At 35.3% G+C, this 19999-nt stretch overlaps 2 protein-coding genes across 2 annotated transcripts; both read right to left on the minus strand.

The window, feature by feature from the left end:
* Positions 1 to 425: 425 nt before the first annotated feature.
* On the minus strand, positions 426 to 1687 carry LOC115994263 (non-functional pseudokinase ZED1-like). The gene is made up of 2 exons (XM_031118334.1): positions 1350 to 1687; positions 426 to 1250 (listed from the first exon to the last, which is right to left on the minus strand). The coding sequence occupies exons 1-2, from the start codon at positions 1585 to 1587 to the stop codon at positions 505 to 507; spliced, it is 984 nt and encodes a 327-aa protein (XP_030974194.1). The 5' UTR covers positions 1588 to 1687; the 3' UTR covers positions 426 to 504.
* Positions 1688 to 3662: 1975 nt separating this feature from the next.
* LOC115994267 (calcium-binding protein 39) lies at positions 3663 to 9268 on the minus strand. The gene is made up of 11 exons (XM_031118337.1): positions 8871 to 9268; positions 8521 to 8685; positions 8323 to 8441; positions 7596 to 7670; positions 6211 to 6304; positions 6048 to 6107; positions 5673 to 5738; positions 5485 to 5583; positions 4724 to 4768; positions 4393 to 4495; positions 3663 to 4248 (listed from the first exon to the last, which is right to left on the minus strand). Exons 1-11 carry the CDS (start codon positions 8991 to 8993, stop codon positions 4139 to 4141), a joined length of 1059 nt encoding a protein of 352 aa, XP_030974197.1. The 5' UTR covers positions 8994 to 9268; the 3' UTR covers positions 3663 to 4138.
* Between the last annotated feature and the right edge of the window lie 10731 nt (positions 9269 to 19999).

Genomic DNA, 19999 nt, shown 5'->3' on the forward strand with positions numbered 1-19999 from the left:
ACAGAATAATCTTAGAAGCTTTGAATGAGAGGGCAAAAAGCAATTCATGATTGGGTTTCCAATATGCCGGTTCTAATAACAATTTCTCCAAATTATTGGTTGATGAAAAACAAAATCATTAACTTCTGAAAAATTAAACAAACAAACATTCTCACAGTTCACCTGAAAATGAATTTATTTAACTTCTGAAAAATTACATAGAAAATTTCACAAAACAAGCTCTCACAGTTCTCTCTTCTCCTCACTTGGACCTACTGCAATACAAAAGCAATGAGAGAGCTAGAAGTGGCAAATCAAGGGTCTGTTTAGATACCGCTTATTTTGCTGAAACTGAAAACTTATTACTGAAAGTACTGTAAATAAAGATAAAAGTTAGTTGAAATAATACAGTGAAACTTATGAATAGTACTAAAAAGTGCAATGAGGCCTATAATAGTAAAAAAAACAAGCTGAATAATAAAATTATTTTAATTTTTCATTGGTATCCAAACAGACCCCAAATAATCATAGGATGAACCTCTCAATTTTTCTGAGCTCTTTTGTAACATCAACCATATCTGGCCTGATCTCTGGATCCTTTTTTCTGCATATGAGGGCAAGCCGTAATACAGCTTGTAATTGTTGCCACACAACAGATCCTTCTTCCCCTACAAGGATTGCAGGATCCACAACCTCATTTATGGTAAATCTTTTTCTGTCATTTTCAAGATCCTCAACATTAAAATAGTCAGTGGTGTTAAATAGATACTGCAATTTCTGTCCAGTTAAAAGCTCTAACAGAAACGATCCGAAGCTGTAGACGTCAACTTTCTCCGTTATGTAGTTTGTAGCCAAATAGTGGGGGCATACAAAATATTGAGTTCCACTTCCACAAAGAACATCCTCTACGTGAGTTTCACCTTCAGGGATCGATATGGAAAATGAAAAATCAGTTAGTTTGGCAACACCGTGTTGGTCTAGGAAGACATTTCCTGTTTTTATGTCCCTGTGGACAATAGGTCTTGAGAACGCAGTGTGGAGATACGAAATTGCATGAACAATTTCCCTTGCAATCTTTAGCCTGCTCTGCCATGACAAGGGCGCCTCACGTTCATGTTGTTGTGCACCATCATGACTAGTATCATTAAATAATCGACTCGAAAGTGATCCATTTGCAGCAGATTCATACACTGAAATGGGGACTTGAGTCTCGAGACAGCACCCTATGAGCTTTAGAACATTATTGTGAGGGCTCATCTTTGCAGAAACAGCTATATCAGTGAAAAGATAGTCACGTTGGTTTCTTCTGTACTTTTTAATGGAAATCATTCGGCCTTCAAAAGAACCATTGTACCAATCACATAACATACCTGTATGAAAAAAACAGCTAGGATCGTAGTTATTTGTTGCCCGCTGGAGTTCTTCACAAGAGTAGCTACGGATAGGAATTGGCCTACCATTACAAGTGGCAATCAGCTTCTCATGTAGTTTGCTTCCATTTTCATAAAACGCTCTCTCTCTTTCTTTGCCTCTTTCTTTGTCTCTTTTTTTGTCTCGTTTCTTTCTTAACATTCTTAACAAATTCTCTCTCTCTCTCTCTCTTCCCATTTGGCTGGAGTATGGCTCAACCTTTAATCCCCTTCACCTTTGCAGTCCACGAAGCTACAAGGAAAGTTCGTCCAAAATACGTGAAGCTTTCCTCTTGGAATTTGTTAGCTTCTATATTATTGACTTTCTGAAGAATTTTGCTTCGCTGGGTCATCATGCTGTAGTTATTTTACGCGGAAAGTTTGTCTTTTTTTGGTTGAAAAAGTTGAACAGTAATCAAATTTTGATGTCATACTTAATTTTTTTTTTTTTTGATGAGATGTCATACTTAATTTATTAATTATTTAAAATATAAATAAATACTTTTAATTAATACAAATAAAAAAATTAACTAAAATAGTTCAATTAAATAAAAGAAATATCTTTATATTTTTCATATCATAATTTTGACAAGGCAAACAAAAAATATCAAAGCTTAAGCAAACATATGTATAATATTTCTTTACTTATTTTTATGTTGATTAGTTAAACTAGTGATGATGATCATAATAATAATAATAATTATTATTATTATTATTGTAATATAAAAATTATAACTTTAGAAGGTCGCTTACCATAACTAACATTTAAAAAAAAAAAAAAAAAAAAAAGGACACGCGGATGACAAAAGTTAAAAACAATTGAATGGTCAAATCTCACTTGTGCTTCACGAGGTCATGTGGCAGTGGTTTTGTCAGGCAAAACAGTTGGTACACTTAGGTCCGTTTGGATACAGCTGAAAACTGAAAACTGAAACTAAAAACTGAAAAATATTATAGCGAAATAATTTTTAAATATGTAAATAGTACCGTGGAACCCATTTGTAACAAAAAAGTTACTAAAAAGTGAAATTTGTGAGTCCATGAATAGTACACGATGTGCACTGATTGGTCCAAAAAGTTTGAAAAGTCAAAGTTTGTGACTACTGTTCATTGAACAGTGATGAACCGTGGCCGCAATCTGAAAAAACACGTAAAAAAAAAAAAAAAAAAAAAATCAAACAAAACGCAGACGCATCAGCCCGATCCAAACGCAACTTTAAAAAACAAGAATACAACTCTACAAGAATACAGCTATATTTTATCACTCATCGTTCATCATTGTTACTTTTTAGTTTTACTCAATCTTCATCGCTTATCCTTCGTCACTTAAAATGCTCCAATTTTCCAAATCTCTGATTGGCTCCTTAACTCATCACCCATTTTTCAACTTCAAAAGTTGCGGCTGGGTTTCACCCAAAAAAAAAATTCAGTCTGGTTTGTCAAACATTGCGACTGGGTGCGTGGGTTTGATTACAAAAATGTCGTTAGAAACTGAGAGTATGTTTAATAACTATTTTTTTTCCTTGTTTTCTATTTTCAAAAATAAATTTTTAATTTTTTAGACTAAAAAATTTGTTTGAGAATCCAAAATTAACAGAAAATAAAAATTGTTCTTAAAACTCATTTTAGAAGGAAACTAAAAACATGTAAAAGATTGTTTTCAATTTCTAATTTTCAAAAGTCAATGAAAATACACATTTAATTTAATGAGTTAGCATTAGAGTTAAATTCTAGTAACATATTTTAGTATTTTTTATTTTTTCTTCAAAAAATTATCTTTTTAATTTCAACTGACTAAACATGTTTTTGATTTCAAGAATACAAGAAAATTGTTTTTTCTTTATATTCCCAAAAATAAGTTTTTGAAAATAGAAAACAAAAACTATTACCAAACATAACCTCAGTTTTGGAAACTGAAAACATCTAAAATGTGTTTTCAGTTTCCCTAACACATCACTCAAAAATCAGAGAATTAAATGATGGAAATAAAAACTGGAAACAAATCCAAACAAAGTTTTTTTTTTTTTGGGTCCCACATATTTTGAGTTATGAGGGATGAAAACAGATTTATGAGTTATAGAAACAGCAAATCCAAACAGCCCCTAGCATCACAAAAAGTTACTTTATTTATTTTACCTACTCACATGCTGTCGCAGTTGATCTATTTTAGTTTTCAACACAATAAAATAATATCAACATCACAATAAAATAATATCAACATCACAATAAAATAATACATCTATTATAATAAAATAATACATAAAAAAAAACAAAAAAAAAAAACACCGGAAATATTATAACCAGAGCAATGTGAACACAAAATAAAATAATTTTTTTTTTTTTAGTTGTACACTATAACTGAGAAGCCAATATTTTTGGCTATAGCTCTACTGCAGCAGCTCCGAATAGCCTTTTAATGGTGCTAAAAATAGCTTTTTAGCTTTTTAGCACCACTACTTCAAGTGCTCTAATACAACAAAAAGCAGTACATTTTGAACCGACGAGATTACAAATACATACAGTTTTTGTACATAATCCTCCACTGCTGCTTTGTGGATTACAAAGGCATTCAGTTCTTGATACATACTCTTCTACTAGGTGATTTGAAATTCTACAACTCTTCTTTTGATAATTAATATTCTACAACTCAGCGCATGATCTTTTTTGGGTCTTGGCAAAAAGTGTTTGCAGAGAGACATTACATAGAATCAGTGTTAAACCTCAAAAAGCATATCAGAACAGAATGAAAATCAACAACTAGGAGAAATGACCTGGCTTTCAAGTATTGGCAAGCGAGATACTCTTTCAATTTCCTTAATGATCAGTTCCTTTTCCTCCTCAAATTGCTCATCTTCAGCACCTGCAAAGATGAATAAGTTAGCAGAGATAACTACAAAGGAAAGAATAGTTTCATATACAATGTTTTAAAACACAATCTTTAGCCCATTTTAATCTAGAGCCAATGTGCTGCTAGTTAGGAGATACACTGCCAAAAATATACAACCTTTTCCAGGAGAGAGATTGTGAAGCAATTCCAGCAACTTCTCATGGTTTTTTGCCAGAATAACCTTTACTTCTCGTGGCTTGTTAGGATTAGCAACAAAAACCTATAAAATAAAATAAAAAATAAAATAAACAAACGAGAAACATGTATGGCAAGCAAAGCATCAAAACCTAATGCTTTAACAAGTTAATAAATGATAATTATGTTGTGAAAGAAACAGATATTTTGCAGGATACATGTGGTACTTTCTATATGCACCAGAAGGATTGTGAAAATAAGCAACTTTGCAACTACAGACGAACAATGAGAAGAAAGAGCAACATTCGAGTACCTTGAAAATGTGGAAAGCAGACATCTGGATAGTTTTGCTTGAATCCTTCTCAGACAAACAGAAAACAACAAACAAACAAAAAAGTTATTGCACAGAGAAGGAAGAATTACAAATATGTTGCGGTCAATGTTTTGATGATAGAGGAGCTTCGAAAGCTAGTCTATTACAGCTTTGGGCTGCCCATTAGTTAATTAAGAATTAACATCAGCAATACACAGTTTGAGCCAACCAACCTAGGAGGCAGAATAAGACAATCTAGTCAGACAGGTAAATTAAATTATTGATTAAAAAAAGCCACAAAGCTTTGATGGGTCCAGCAGATGCCATATATCTGAAGTTCACATCTAAGAGATTAATAACAGATTTGGTTTCCTATAAAACAGAAATCCCGCCTAGCACTCAACAGACAATAACCCTTCCACACATAAGTAGTTAAGACCTTAATTTGTATCACAAGGACAAATCTAGGATGGCATTGGATCATTTGATCAGATCTTGAAACCTTGCATAAACCGCAGAAAAATGTGTCTACACAATGACCAGAATATCAAATTAACAGCAAGAAAAAAAATGTGCACAAGTAAAATAGAAGTACAAGACAAGCCAAGCTGAACAAAAGAGTGTAAGAAACAAGAAAGTGATTCAAAACATAGAGACATATCTTCAGTTACACAAGAATAAATTCCATTCTCAGCAAGCCAACTCTTAAGCATCCATGCAAGAACCATAAATGACAATGGAAAACCAAAAAAATCCTATACCTTCAGCAATGTCATCATGACTTTCAAGTACCGAACTTCTAAAATGTAGCGCTTCATTATATGGGAATTTGGAGGCTCCAAAAGAAAATCCGAGAGAAGCTAAAATTCATGAGCATTCTATTGTTAGCATATCCCATGGGTCAAAAAAACAACAGAGCACTTACTGGAAAATTATAACGAGAACTAACCTTTAAGGATTGCCTTCTTGTCACATAATTAGCAGAAGTCAAGAGATTCTCATATAAATTAAAGAACTGCAAAAAGAAAAACCTATCAGATAATTTGAAAGTTAACATGGGATATAATTATACAAAAATAATTTTGAACAAGCTATCGTCACTGCCTGCATATGCAGTGTACAATATCAGGGTACATGCACATGCTGGTTTCCAAAACAACATGAATTAAAATGATTAGTATTATTCTTCAAAAAGCTTTGTGACCAAGAAAATTTCCTAAGCCTAAAATATTTATCAAGCATCCATCAGAGGTTCTAAAGAAACATTAGTTGCTGCCTAGATTTGTTCAGAATTATATAGGAAGAAAGACAAGGGCAGACAAACCTCATCATAATGAGCAGTCAAATATTCAGAGACCATCGTATCGTGTTTAGTAAGCAGATCCTGCCAAACATTTTTTTTAGAGACATATAATGGAATAGCACAGAAAGGGGCTTAAATATTAAACACATAAACACAAAATATTATAGAAACTCATAGATCTGACCTTAAAGGTAGAAAACGCATCAGAAGCAACATCAAAAGTAGGCAACTCCACAAATTTAAAGAACAACTCAAAGCTTGCAGACTCCAATATGTATCTGAAAAATCACTACAAAATTTAAACATGTGAAAAAATGAAACTTGCTTGCCACAAAGTAAGAGTGCATGACAACCAAAATTCTCCAACAGAAGCAAATACCACAAGAACTACTTTTACTTTTAGCAACACCAAAGCAGTACAATCAATTTAGAATTTCTAATGTTTAACAACTGTATAACAAGGATTTTAAAGTGAGTGATAAATCCTAAATTTCTGAAGCAATGCTACTTCCATCATCACACTCCATATAAAAACAACCAAATCCTTTTTTCTTTCTTCCACGACACAATAGAAGCACCTTACCCCCTAAGTCCCATAAATATCAGGGTGAACACCAGACACCCTCCTCAAAATAGAGAAAGGTACCATTGAATACAAAGGTCAGTGATCAGGCTACCAATTACTTGGATGCTGGTCCAATTATGTATTTATGTAGCCCCAGGATCCATGTTATATTATTCATTAATAAAAACAAGCCACCTTCAAATGGTGATAAAATTAATATTTGTCTACGAAAGCTTATACACAACCAGGTGAAAATAAGCTAGAGGTTCTACAATAAGTGAATGCTTAAAAAAGGGGGAAAATTGATAAGTTACACACGCATACAACATAAGCCTCATGCTTTGAACCTAAGCAATATTGTAAATATACCGTGATGAGTAACATAAAAACACATGGTATCAATTCTTGCGCTAATATATTCCATAATTCCACATGCATAAATCATTTGTGAGTAGAATTTTGTCTATCCAAACAATGATGCACAGCTCATAAATCCTGTGTAGAGATAGTAGAACTCATCATCACTTGCACACAAAGTTCAAAATTCAAACAATCATAAGGAATCAGAGATCAGTCACAATAACTGGTGATTGAGCCTCATTCTTCTCAAACCTACCTAACAAAAAATTCTCAATATATATGCCTCAAAAGCATCCAAAGACCATAATCAAAATAGATCATAAAAAGTGATGGTGGTGATAGTGATGATGATATGATGGTGATGGTGATGGTGATAATGGAAAGATCACATCTGAAAGTTTTCATGAACTGGAGGCATCACAAATATGCCAAACACACAATCACACAATTTAATTCTTTCTATAATTTAATTAAATAACTTCCTTTAGTACAATCCTGTACAATCATTGCTAATGAATGAATAAATATGGAGCACATTCACAAATTTGAACCAACTTAGCAGGATCATTGAGGGCACAACAGTTAGGGAAAAAAGAAAAAACAAAGACAAAGAAAAACAAGGAAGAAGAGGTTGAATGTCTTACTTTGCAAGTGATGGAAATTTGATGCAGTCCCTCAACATATTTCCACAATTCAAAGCAATTTCCTTGCTATCATAGCTGCTCAAAAAAGAACTATCAGTCACATGCAACATTATCCTATCAATCCCTCTAACACCACAGCACTGAATGGCAAGTACATGGCACCAAATGGTAAGTTTACTGCAATGGATGGTAAGTACATAACACTTCAACAGAAGATATAGCTACCACCCAAAATAGGCACAATCTGCAAGTAAGACTACAACATAAAACTAGGGGACAAACATTTTTTTTAATTTTTTTTTTCAAGTAAAGATATCCTTGTCAATACAGGATAAAAACTCAAATACACCAGAAGTGTATCAAGTAACTCCTAAAGTCAAATATCTATAAATTCTGAAAAAAGACATGGAAAGGACACTGCCTAGACCAGACATCCAACCATACAAACTTCTCAAAAACCGCTTTATTACATGTGCCGGATGTTCAATACCTTCAAACGTCCTAATATTCGTCTATCTCCACTATTATAGAACATAACTTTACAATGAGTTTTCTACATATATAATTGTAGTTGACCATAATTGATAGGACTTACAATAACCAAAATAACATAATGTGAAACACCGAAAACCCATTAACATCAATAACAACACAATGCTGAATCTTGCCAGATGGCATCAATTTCTCCACTCCCCTTTAATAACCAGACCGATTAACCTAAACTTACCACACGACAAGAAAATCTAGTAATTCCAAATGATTTTCAATGTATTGCAGGCAGCAATACGCCGAGCCAACCTTCTGCTTCAACAATATAGACCAGCAATGCACCAAATCCTTCCGCGTCTGCGTCAAAAACACTACACCATTGTGAGAAATCGGTGTTAAAAAAAAAACACAAAAATGTGCTTCGAAAATTACTTACTTCCCATCCCAATATAGGCAACTTGTGGACCAAGAGAGAAATCACATCCTCTTTACATATCTCCTGAGCCAGCTGCGTGACTTGATCAGCATTCGGCTCATTCTCGCCGTCTCCGCTCAGCATACACCTCATTGTCGCGAAATTCTTCTCCACTTCTTCCAGAGCCTTTTTAACACAAAAACAATTCAATTCATGCCAATAAAAATTTGTTCAATCTTCCTCCTTAGACAGCGTTTGGTTTTCACATAAACTATTTTTTTTTTTTTTTTTTAACAATTTGCAAACTAATCGATTAATTGATGAGAGAGTATAAGCAAAACCAAACAGGCAATGAGGGAAAAATGTGAGACCTTTTCGAGGGCTTTGACTTCGACGACGGTTTTGGTATCGAGGGCGGTGAGGGAGTCCTTGATGGCCTTGGCGACCTCGACTGGGGTTTTAGGCCTCGACGGCTTGAAGAACGAGAACGACATCGGTCGAGTCGATTCGATTCGATCTGATTCGATTTGGATCGATTTCTCTCTAATCTCTATTTTTGTGGACAGAATTGATGATGATGATGATCGGAGCTAAAGCAAAAGCAAAAGTCTACTTTGGAATTTTGCTTTTTGGTTTTTGTGTATTTCGAGAAGAAATAATGTTGTGGATCGCAATGATCATGCAAACAGAGAAGAGGTTCACTCGCAGCGACTTTATTGCGTCGATTTTGAATCGACGTTATAAGATGTACAGCGGCCCTTTTTTTTTTTTTTTTTTTTTCTGACGAGGAACTTTCACTTTCTCAGGCGTTGCTAAAATTTTTGTAGATGTAGGTGTCGCCTCAATAACTAACTTGTATTGGGATTTGGGACATTGACAACCCACCGCACGGAGCAGTGAAGCAAAATAATTCGGACTATTTTAACAAACTTATTAGTTGTAATCTCGCAGCAAAAATTTTAAAGAAAAAAATTAAATTATTTTTTATCCATTTTCATATATAGGACAAAGTTTGCACATCCTATTAGAATTTAGAATGGGTGTTGATAGTCAAAATTTGAAGACCAAAGAATATAAAATAATTTTTTTTATTAACATAAAGTTTTTTTTTTTTTTTAATTCTAAGATTCCCTCTATAGTTTTAAGGGTAACTTAGTGGAGTTGACATAAGAGTGATCAAAGAAATTACAAATTTTATTATATAAGCCTTAAAAATTAATATTGATGGATTGCTAATAATTAAAAAAAAAAAAGTAATTTAGACAACCAGGAAAAAAATTTAATTAAAAAATTTATTTATTATATTGTTTTTAAATGCCACCAATTACATTGATTGTTTTTTGTAGTAAAATCAATTGTATCTTTAGTGATTTACTATCAATAATTTAAATGATACCAAAACCGTATGCTTTTGGATGAACTTATTTTCATTAACTTATTTAGTTTATTGTGTAAAAAATACTACTATTCGTTCAAAATAGAGATGAAAATAAGCTCAATCAAATGAAACATTTTGTCTTGAATTACGTGACAAAATCTAACCCATGCCAAAAGTTTGTAGCTCAATTGATTAATATATTTAGATGATTAAATCTCTCCCTTAACCATTAATATATAATAAATAAATAAAAGTCTACCCCTTTAATTTTGTGGGGATAGGAAGTCCGAGCAGGTGTATTGGGTTATGAACCATGCCCAAGGACGAGTAAAAGCCCAAGGATGGTCAAAGGGATTGTTTAGCCAAGGTCAATGGGCCAAGGACAAAGGAAAAGAATAATGGGTCAACTGTGTTTCCCGAGGAGTCAGGCCACCTTAGGAGGGCTTTAGGGAGGTAACCATTATGGAAGAATAAGCTTCAGGGAAAGTAGCAAAGCTCAGTTAACAATAAAAAAAGAAATATTTGGGAAAAAAGTTATCACCACTACATTAAATACAATACACCAAATGAACTTACTGCATTTATGGAGAAATGTCATCTAAACAGTGTCATCTCAGCTCATAGCTACCCACAAAGCTTCTAGGAGGTCCTGATGGGACAATCATTCAAGGGATTTTCTACCAAATCAATAGGTGGAAGGCTGAGATGAAGGGGTGAAGGACTATATGTTGGTGTGGGTGTGTGTTCCAAACACTTTTATTCTTATTTATTTTCTAGCCATTGGAAATTTATGAGTAAAATAGTCATTGGGCAATTATGAGAAAAATAGCCATTAGGCAATAATTGATAATATAACCGTTGGGCTTTTAAGGGTTACAATAATTGATAATATAGCCGTTGGGCTTTTAAGGGTTATTAGTAACCAATAACTATAGACTATTATCTTCATAAGTAGCCTATATAATAGTCATCATAACACATTTTCTAAATGGTCTTTTTACTACTCTATATTTTACATATACACAATTCTACTCTCTTTCTCTCCCACATATTTTTCTACAATTTATATTTGTTCTAAGGAAAGGCAATAGAGGGTTGTTCTTGAACCTTCATGAGTGGAAGTGCATCCATCACAAAGGTTGACGCTATAGTCTAATCCTGGGAGGTTGTTTGGCCAAGAGAACCAATTGCACCAAGTTTTACTCTGGGTGGCACAAATCAACCATTAAGGACAATGCTTTCGTAGTGTGATTCTATAGCATCGTGAGATTGTTCTAAATTCTTTTTTATTTTATGTTCTTGCTAACTATTTGGGATATTATTTTTGTATCAAAACTTATTTATTCACTAAAATATTTCCAACAATCTTAAAGGTTGATCCTCAGGCTTCAAAATGGATAAACAAGTTATTGAACATGAAATTTTATATTGTGATATGATATTACGTTTATAAAGAAAAAATGTTAGTAGTTATATTCTTAGATATAATTACTTATATCTTTTGTGGAGTTTATTTTGCTATCTGGTTTATCTAAACAATTTGGTGGACTAATATTTTAGAAGAAAAAATAAATGACATCCATCCAGATGTGATTTTGATTCTCTAATCTAAATCAATATGTGAATAATGTTATGTAACGTTGTCTTGATATGTGGATATCAAATTATTGCATTTGCAATTATGTGATACTATATGTGTATTATATCTTGTGAAATTGTTTTATGTTTATTGAAATTTGAGGAACATGAGATTGAAGAAAAACGTATGTGTTTTGAGAAATGTTTTTTGGAATTAAAAAAAAATGTTAGCAATAATTCTTATGAGAAATGAGATAAAAATTTTATTTGTTGTTACAATCCTGAAAGAGAAAAAAAAAATGGTGTAGACTTATGGTGAAGGCATTCCTATTGTTAAGTGAGAAAAATGGTGCCATATGAACTTGAATACTCCTTTTGTATGATGAAGATACAATGATACTATAATTTAATTAAATATTATCTTCCTTAACAAAGTATTCAAATAATCATTTATGGTTGTGTGAAAAAGAAATTATGAATGATTAAACATTTGAATTATACAATTTTAGTATAATGATGTCAAACTTTACAAAAATATTAAGTGTCTTATTCTTGTAAAATTTTGGACGTTCCTAAGAGTGGTTTTTAGTAGTAGAGGCTATTGGCTTTATGTACAAGTGCTATATTCTTACATCTCTTGACACACATATATGAAATGATAATTATGGAAAATAATTAAAAGTTTCTTTATATATGAAAAAATAAATAAATTATCCAACTAGTATTTTGGGCTAATGGATAAGATATAGTATTAGGGAATAAATATTCCTTTTATCCACCAAGTGCAAGAGTGATATTGATAAAATATATTTACATATTTTATTGGCTATATGTGTTGTTTTGAGAAGGAGGATAGGTTTTTGTGAATTTGAAGTAAATAAAAAAACCTTGCAAATCTGTAACAAGAGGAACCAAACTCTTTAGTTTGGTACATAGTAATTTGGATGATTTAAAACATACAATGACTAGAGGTAATAAAAGATTTTATGTAATCTTTGTTGATGACCATTCTATTTTTACTTAGCTTTGTTTATTAGGAACCAAAGATGAAATTTTGGAAATTTTTATAAAATATAAAATGAAGTTGAAAACGGTGTAAGCCTAACTTGGTATACCTTGAATTGTGGGGGTGGTTCGCTAGAATGTTACCCAAATCTAAAAGGAGAATACCTCAAAGTGTGGGGGTACTTGCTTAAGGTCATGCTACATGAACCTAAAAGAAGGAAACTTGATTCTTAAATATGTGATTGTGTGTTTATTGGTTATGTTTTCTATAGTTCATGATATAAAATTATTTTCATCAATAGTGATTGTGGGGCCCGAGAATTTGTGGGCCCGGCCCACTTCATAATAGGGCCCAAGATCCAAGCCAAGGAGAATAATTTCCGAGGATGCAAAGTAAAAATCCGGACAAGGCCCAAATATATGGCCGAGGACGATCTTATGCTTGGCACCTCACAAAACGCCTGAAGAAAATGACAAACCCAGTACAGGGGTAGGACAAGGGAGAAAGCTGCCAACAACGTAGTATGGAACCCTGCATCTGACAGGCCCATACTCCAAACCATGCTATATAACTTTTCCAACCACCCCCAACCACTCGAGGTATGGATTGATAGGACAGGTCTATACCCCAGAAAGTGAAACTTACACGTGGACACTAAAAGGGAAGTGAACACTAGTATAAAAAGGAAAGAGAGCGAAGGGGAAAGGGATCCCGAAGGGAGGATAAAATCCTATAAAAGGGAGAAGGGGAAGAATACTATGCTCCTCGTATGCTGTCCGAGGACTTAAATCTTACTACCCGCACCAATGGAAGGCTTAGCTAGTTAAGCCAAGTCCACCCATGTATAAGCTTCCATAAAAACCATGACTAAACCGCTCACCTGTGACCAAAGTCCTGCCTTTCAAGCCCACTCTCTACAAATCATATTGTTAGGGCTCTTTACTTACGAGCCCAATGTCTTTCTTGGGTCGTTTAATAATCGTGTCCCTACAATTGGCGTTGTCTGTGGGAAGGCTTGCGCGTTGGCACAGGTGGCGGTGGAGTCAAGCCTCTGTCAAGCAAGGGTCGGCGAAAGCTCCTTCATTTCCAGCAGCACACTGTTGTTGATCCGACATAAATTTCCGCTAGGGGCTACACCTCGCAGTATCAATGGCACGGGCAGCTCTAGGGGCTTCCAACATCAAGCTAACACCCCCCACCTTGGCCGAGGGGCTAATCTTCGAAAAATAAGAAAAAATACAAGTTTTGGACAGAACCAAGGCCTTGTCTGGTCCTCGGACTCAAGCCTATGGGAAAACCAACTACTTAACAGAAAAAATACAAGTTTTGGACAGAACCAAGACCTTGTCTGGTCCTCGGACTTAAGCCTATGGGGAAACCAACTACTTAACAGAAAAAATACAAGTTTTAGACAGAACCAAGGCCTTATATGGTCCTCGGACTCAAGCCTATGGGGAAACCAACTACTTAACAGAAAAAATACAAGTTTTGGACAGAACTAAGGCCTTGTCTGGTCCTCGGACTCAAGCCTATGGGGAAACCAACTACTTAACAGAAAAAACACAAGTTTTGGACAGAACTAGGGCCTTGTATGGTCCTCGGACTCAAGCCTATGGGGAAACCAACTATTTAAGAGAAAAAATACAAGTTTTGGATAGAACCAAGGCCTTATCTGGTCCTCGGACTCAAGCCTATAAGGAAACCAACTACTTAAGAGAAAAAATACAAGTTTTGGACAGAACCAAGAGAGAAAAAATACAAGTTTTGGACAAAACCAAGGCCTTATCTGGTCCTTGGACTCAAGCCTATAGGGAAACCAACTACTTAAGAGAAAAAATACAAGTTTTGGACAGAACCAAGACCTTGTCTGGTCCTCGAACTCAAGCCTATGGGGAAACCAACTACTTAACAGAAAAAATACAAGTTTTGGACAGAACCAAGGCCTTGTATGGTCCTCGGACTTAAGCCTATGGGGAAACCAACTACTTAACAGAAAAAATACAAGTTTTGGACAGAACCAAGGTCTTGTATGGTCCTCGGACTCAAGCCTATGGGGAAACCAACTACTTAACAGAAAAAATACAAGTTTTGGATAGAACCAAGGCCTTGTCTGGTCCTCAGACTCAAGCCTATGAGGAAACCAACTACTTAACAGAAAAAATACAAGTTTTGGAAAAAACCAAGGCCTTGTCTGGTCCTCGGACTCGAGCCTATGGGGAAACCAACTACTTAAGAGAAAAAATACAAGTTTCGGACACAACCTGGATGTTATATGGCCCTTAGACTCTACCCTGGAGAGGAGTTACCCATTAATAGTTGGGTTAATCCCTAGACTGAATAGAATCCCCAATCTACCCTCGGCTCTTCAATACCAGGGGAACTGATGCGATTGTGATAGGGCCAGGTGTTATCAAAAACACAGTCAAAGTCCCTCACTACTCGGCAACCCTTTCGGATGGTTTATTTTGAGTTTATCATTCTCGGACGGTTGCCTCACACGCATTACGGAGCACCCAGCTGTGATCTCGGTTAGTCTCATAAGTTTAATCTACTGTGAGTTAGCATTATTATACTTGATAATGTCGATAAGTTCAAATTAGTAGCTTTCTGTTTCAAGGTTTCCTGCTCTAAGTATCATTAAAGGAAAATACACATGTAGTACCCCATTCACAAAATAATTGCTGCAGAAAAGAAAAGTATTTAGAAGGAACAGATTCATCTCTTATTAAGACAAAGAAATAGTACAACATACAATGAAAGAGCTTGAATAAGCTTATACTGAAAACTAACTACATAAGCAAAAAGAAAAGATACAAGGAAATGAGGAAAAAACAGAAGAAGAGGTGCAGAGAAGAGAGATGTAGCAGTCCCAAAACGTTGTCTACGGAAACCATTTCTCAGTACTTTTACATGCCCATAACTCAGGCAGCAAAAGAACCTAACATGGAGCTAGCACCTTTGAAGAAAAGGTGCGGGGAGCGGGGTATTCGCCGGTGGCAACACAGGAAGTTGATGAGCCTCCATGTTAGCCACGCTTGCGATAGAGCAGATGGCGCTGATGGCGGAAAACCTTACTTCTGACGCACCAAGAATCTGATGCGACTAGTACCTGCTTCGGATTTTGACTGAAAGAGGTAGAGATATCATCCCCACCTTGTCAAAATGGGGGATTATCTCGTGCCTGTGTCTCCCCTATCCAGATCGCATCACTTTGAGTCTCGGAAGGATCCGATGCCTCTGGAGCGGGTGTGGTTCCTTCACCCCCACCCATGCCTCAAACATATTGCTCTAAGGGTGGATTGCACTGGATATGGAGACTGTGAGTATGGCTGAAGGATTATGAATTTGAAAGGGGCCGAAGGGTTTATATGTAAGGGGAGTAATCTCCTAACCTGCTTATATAAAGGGCAAATTTGTGGCATTTAATTTATGTAGGTTTCCAAGGAATGCTACAGACAAGACGGTTTTGGCTCAATTTCCAACACCACCTGCAGCCATAAGATTTGAATATCCTCGTGAAGGCGCGCCTCGAGCACTAAGACGTCGAGGACGCCACGTGAGTAAATCTAGAGGGATGCCTCATAATTCGGCACACCTCCCATGCAAATGGAAAAACGCCAACATCAATAAAATACAGAATTTGAGCAAGCCATGGTTTGAGCCCGACATCACCAAAACCCTCCTCCCCAACCAGGAGGTCGGGCAGCAGGATTTTGAGGGGCTATTGTGGGGCCCGAGAATTTGTGGGCCTGGCCCACTTCATAATAGGGCCCAATATCCAAGCCAAGGAGAATAATTTCCGAGGACACAAAGTAAAAATCCGGACAAGGCCCAAATATATGGCCGAGGACGGTCTTATGCTCGGCAACTCACAAAACGCCTGAAGAAAAGGACAAACCCAGTACAGGGGCAGGACAAGGGAGAAAGCTGCCAACAACGTAGTACGGAACCTTGCATCTGACAGGCCCATACTCCAAACCATGCTATATAACTTTTCCAACCACCCCCAACCACTCGAGGTATGGATTGATAGGACAGGTCTATACCCCAGAAAGTGAAACTTACACGTGGACACTAAAAGGGAAGTGAACACTAGTATAAAAAGGAAAGAGAGCGAAGGGGAAAGGGATCCTAGAGGGAGGATAAAATCCTACAAAAGGGAGAAGGGGAAGAATACTATGCTCCTCGGATGCTGTCCGAGGACTTAAATCTTACTACCCGCACCAATGGAAGGCTTAGCTAGTTAAGCCAAGTCCACCCATGTATAAGCTTCCATAAAAACCACGACTAAACCGCTCACTTGTGACCAAGGTCCTGCCTTTCAAGCCCACTCTTTACTTACGAGCCCAATGTCTTTCTTGGGTCATTTAATAATCGTGTCCCTACAGTGATGTATTTAGAATTTAATACTATTGTTAAATCTTAAAAATACTTTTTTTAAGTATGAGTTTCCTTTGAAAAATATGGAAAATATGTTTCATGAACCTATTAATACTTCTAATAATCTTGTTGTAATGTGCAAGAATTGAGAAGAAGTAAGCGAACTAAGGAGAAAAAGAGTTACAGTAACAATTTTCTTACTTTTATTGTTGAAGATGAACAAGTAAGTTATTATGATGCAATTAAATTTGTTGATGCACCATTACGGTTGGAAGCTTTTAACAAATTATTAGATTATGTCTAATCACACTTGGAATGGGTTAAGCTTCCACCTAAGGTTAAGCCTATTAGTTGTAAGCGGGTGCTTAAAACAAAATTGTATGGTTGCAAGTGGGTTTCTAAAAGAAAATAATAACCAAATAGGATCATAGAAAATTATAAGGCATGCTCGGTAACATAAGGCTATAAGCAAAATATCATGTTGATTATTTGATACTTATTCTTTGTTTATTAGAATTGCATCTATAAGAATTTTGTTTGTCATTGTATCTATTTACAAACCTATTATACATCATATGGATGTTAAAAATGTTTTTCTAATAGGTGAATTAAAAAAAAAAATTATATGGAGCAACCCGAGGGTTGTGTTGTCCTTGGACAATAACATAAAGTTTGTAAATTGGTTAAATCCTTGTATGGATTAAAACAAGCACCTATATAATGACATGAAAATTTTGATATATGATGCTTACACATGGATTTGTGATTTATGGTCATGAGGATAAATGCATATATAATAAGTTAAATAATAATGAAGGTGCTATTATTTGTTTATATGTTGATGACTTACTTATATTTGGAACTAGCTATAATGTTGTGCATGATACTAAATGTTTTCTTACCTCCAAATTTGATATGAAAATTTTGGTTGGGGCAAATGTTATTTTAGGCATCAAGATCCTTAGGAATAATGATTGCAGTGTACTATCACAATCTCATTATGTGAAAAAAAAAATAATAAAAATTAAACACTTTGATATGTGACCTATGTCTATTATGCATGACTTAAAGGTGCACTTGATCAAAAATGTGGTGATAATGTTTCACAAGATAAGTAAGCACAAATTATTGGTTGTTTAATATTTTTGACAAACTGCATTCGCCCTGATATTGCATATGATGTTGGTAGATTGAGTAGATACACTCATAATCCTAGTGTTGAGCATTGGGATACAATATATATATTATTGATATATTCAAAGGGGGCTTTATTTATTTATTTTTTTTGTCATATTGTGATTATCCTGTTGTTTTAAAAGAATATTGTGATGCTAACTAGATCTCTGATACAGATTATGTAAAACTCACTAGTGGATATGTGTTCACACTAGCTGGAAGAGCTATTTCTTAGAAGTCATCCAAGAAGACTTGAATAGTGAGATCTAATATGGAAACAAAGTTAGTGGCCTTAGAGAAGGCTGGGTCCAAAGCTGTATGGCTTAAGAGTATATTAATTGATATGCCTCATTTTACTAACTCTGTTGTCTCTGTTTGCTCTCCTTGTGATTGCCAGACTACCATAACACGTGTTAAGAGCAAAGTTTATAATGGGAAAAGTCAACATATCCAATTAAGGCTAAGGCAGCTTATTGATAATGATGTTATGTCATTGAGCTTTGTGAGGTCTAAAAGGAACTTGGCCGATCCTTTGACCAAACCACCAGCAAGGAGGCTAGTGACTAAGACATCTAGGGGGATTGGACTGATACCCAAGTTGTGACACTGTGGCTAATATCTAACCTCTATGATGGGTGATTCCACACAAGAGGTTAAATGGGTAGAGGTCATTAGTGGTCCATGGGCATTGTCATTTATTATGTGTTTTCCACTATCTTGTTAAGGAAATTAGTGATGAGTCCATCCCTATGGTGTGAAACAGTGCTAAGTTACAGAATTCGGAGAGGATGAGCTTAGGCTCTTAATGGATCCATATCCCTACCTGTTGGGATGGGGTGTATCTGCACGCACTCCTGATGGGTGCTACCGATTAAGTTGCAGATTGTTGGAGGTTGAGCTTTAGGCTCTTAATGGATCCATACTCTCTACTTGTTAGGATAGGGTGTTCTGCACGCACTCCTGATGGATGTCACCTATGTGTGAGTGAAAGTTGTGTCGCTTCCTATAAGACTTTCTGGTAGGTCTCTAGAGCCCTCATGAAACCCAATGGCACGTGGTTTGGATAAGGCACCAACCCGCTTAAGAAAAACCTTGATAAAGAAAGTTATGTGGGTGGTAAGTTTGGTTTACTAATAGCTTGGTTAAAAGAGTTTTAACTCTACCATTGTCTTTTAGTTTATACTTATTTATCCTATGTATGGTTAAAACCTTCTAGTACTATATTGATGCATGCCTTTTTTAGTTGCGTGCCTTTCCTATTTTGTGTTTGTAACATTTGGGGGATTGTTGGTGTAGGTGTGTGTTTCAAACACTTTTATTCTTATTTATTTTCTAGCCGTTGGAAATTTATGAGAAAAATAGCTGTTAAGAAATTGTAAGAAAAATAGCCGTTAGGCAATAATTGATAATATAGCCGTTGGGCTTTTAAGGGTTACAATAATTGATAATATAGTCATTGGACTTTTAAGGGTTATTAGTAACCAGTAACTATGGACTATTATCTTCATAAGTAGTCTATATAATACTTATCATAACACATTTTCTAAAGGGTCTTTTTACTACTCTATATTTTAGATATACATAATTCTACTATCTTTCTCTCCCACATATTTTTCTACAATTTATATTTGTTCTAAGGAAAAGCAATAGAGGGTTGTTCTTGAACCTTCGTGAGTGGAAATGTGTCCATCACGAAAGTTGACGCTATAGTCTAATCCTGGGAGGTTGTTTGATCAAGAGAACCAGCCGCACCGAGTTTTACTCCAGATGGCATGAATCAACCTTTAAGGACAATGCTTTCGTAACGTGATTCTATAGTATTGTGAGATTGTTCTAAATTCTTTTTTTATTTTATATTCTTGCTAAGTGTAGGGACTAGGACCCAAAGTAGAATATTGGGCCTTGAGCCTTGTCCAAGGACATAGACAAGTCCGAGAAGGAACGAATAGCTACTAAGAGGTTCCCAGTTGAAATCTCACAAG

The sequence above is a fragment of the Quercus lobata genome, chromosome 6 (assembly GCF_001633185.2).
Source record: "Quercus lobata isolate SW786 chromosome 6, ValleyOak3.0 Primary Assembly, whole genome shotgun sequence".
Classification (NCBI taxonomy): Eukaryota; Viridiplantae; Streptophyta; class Magnoliopsida; order Fagales; family Fagaceae; genus Quercus; species Quercus lobata.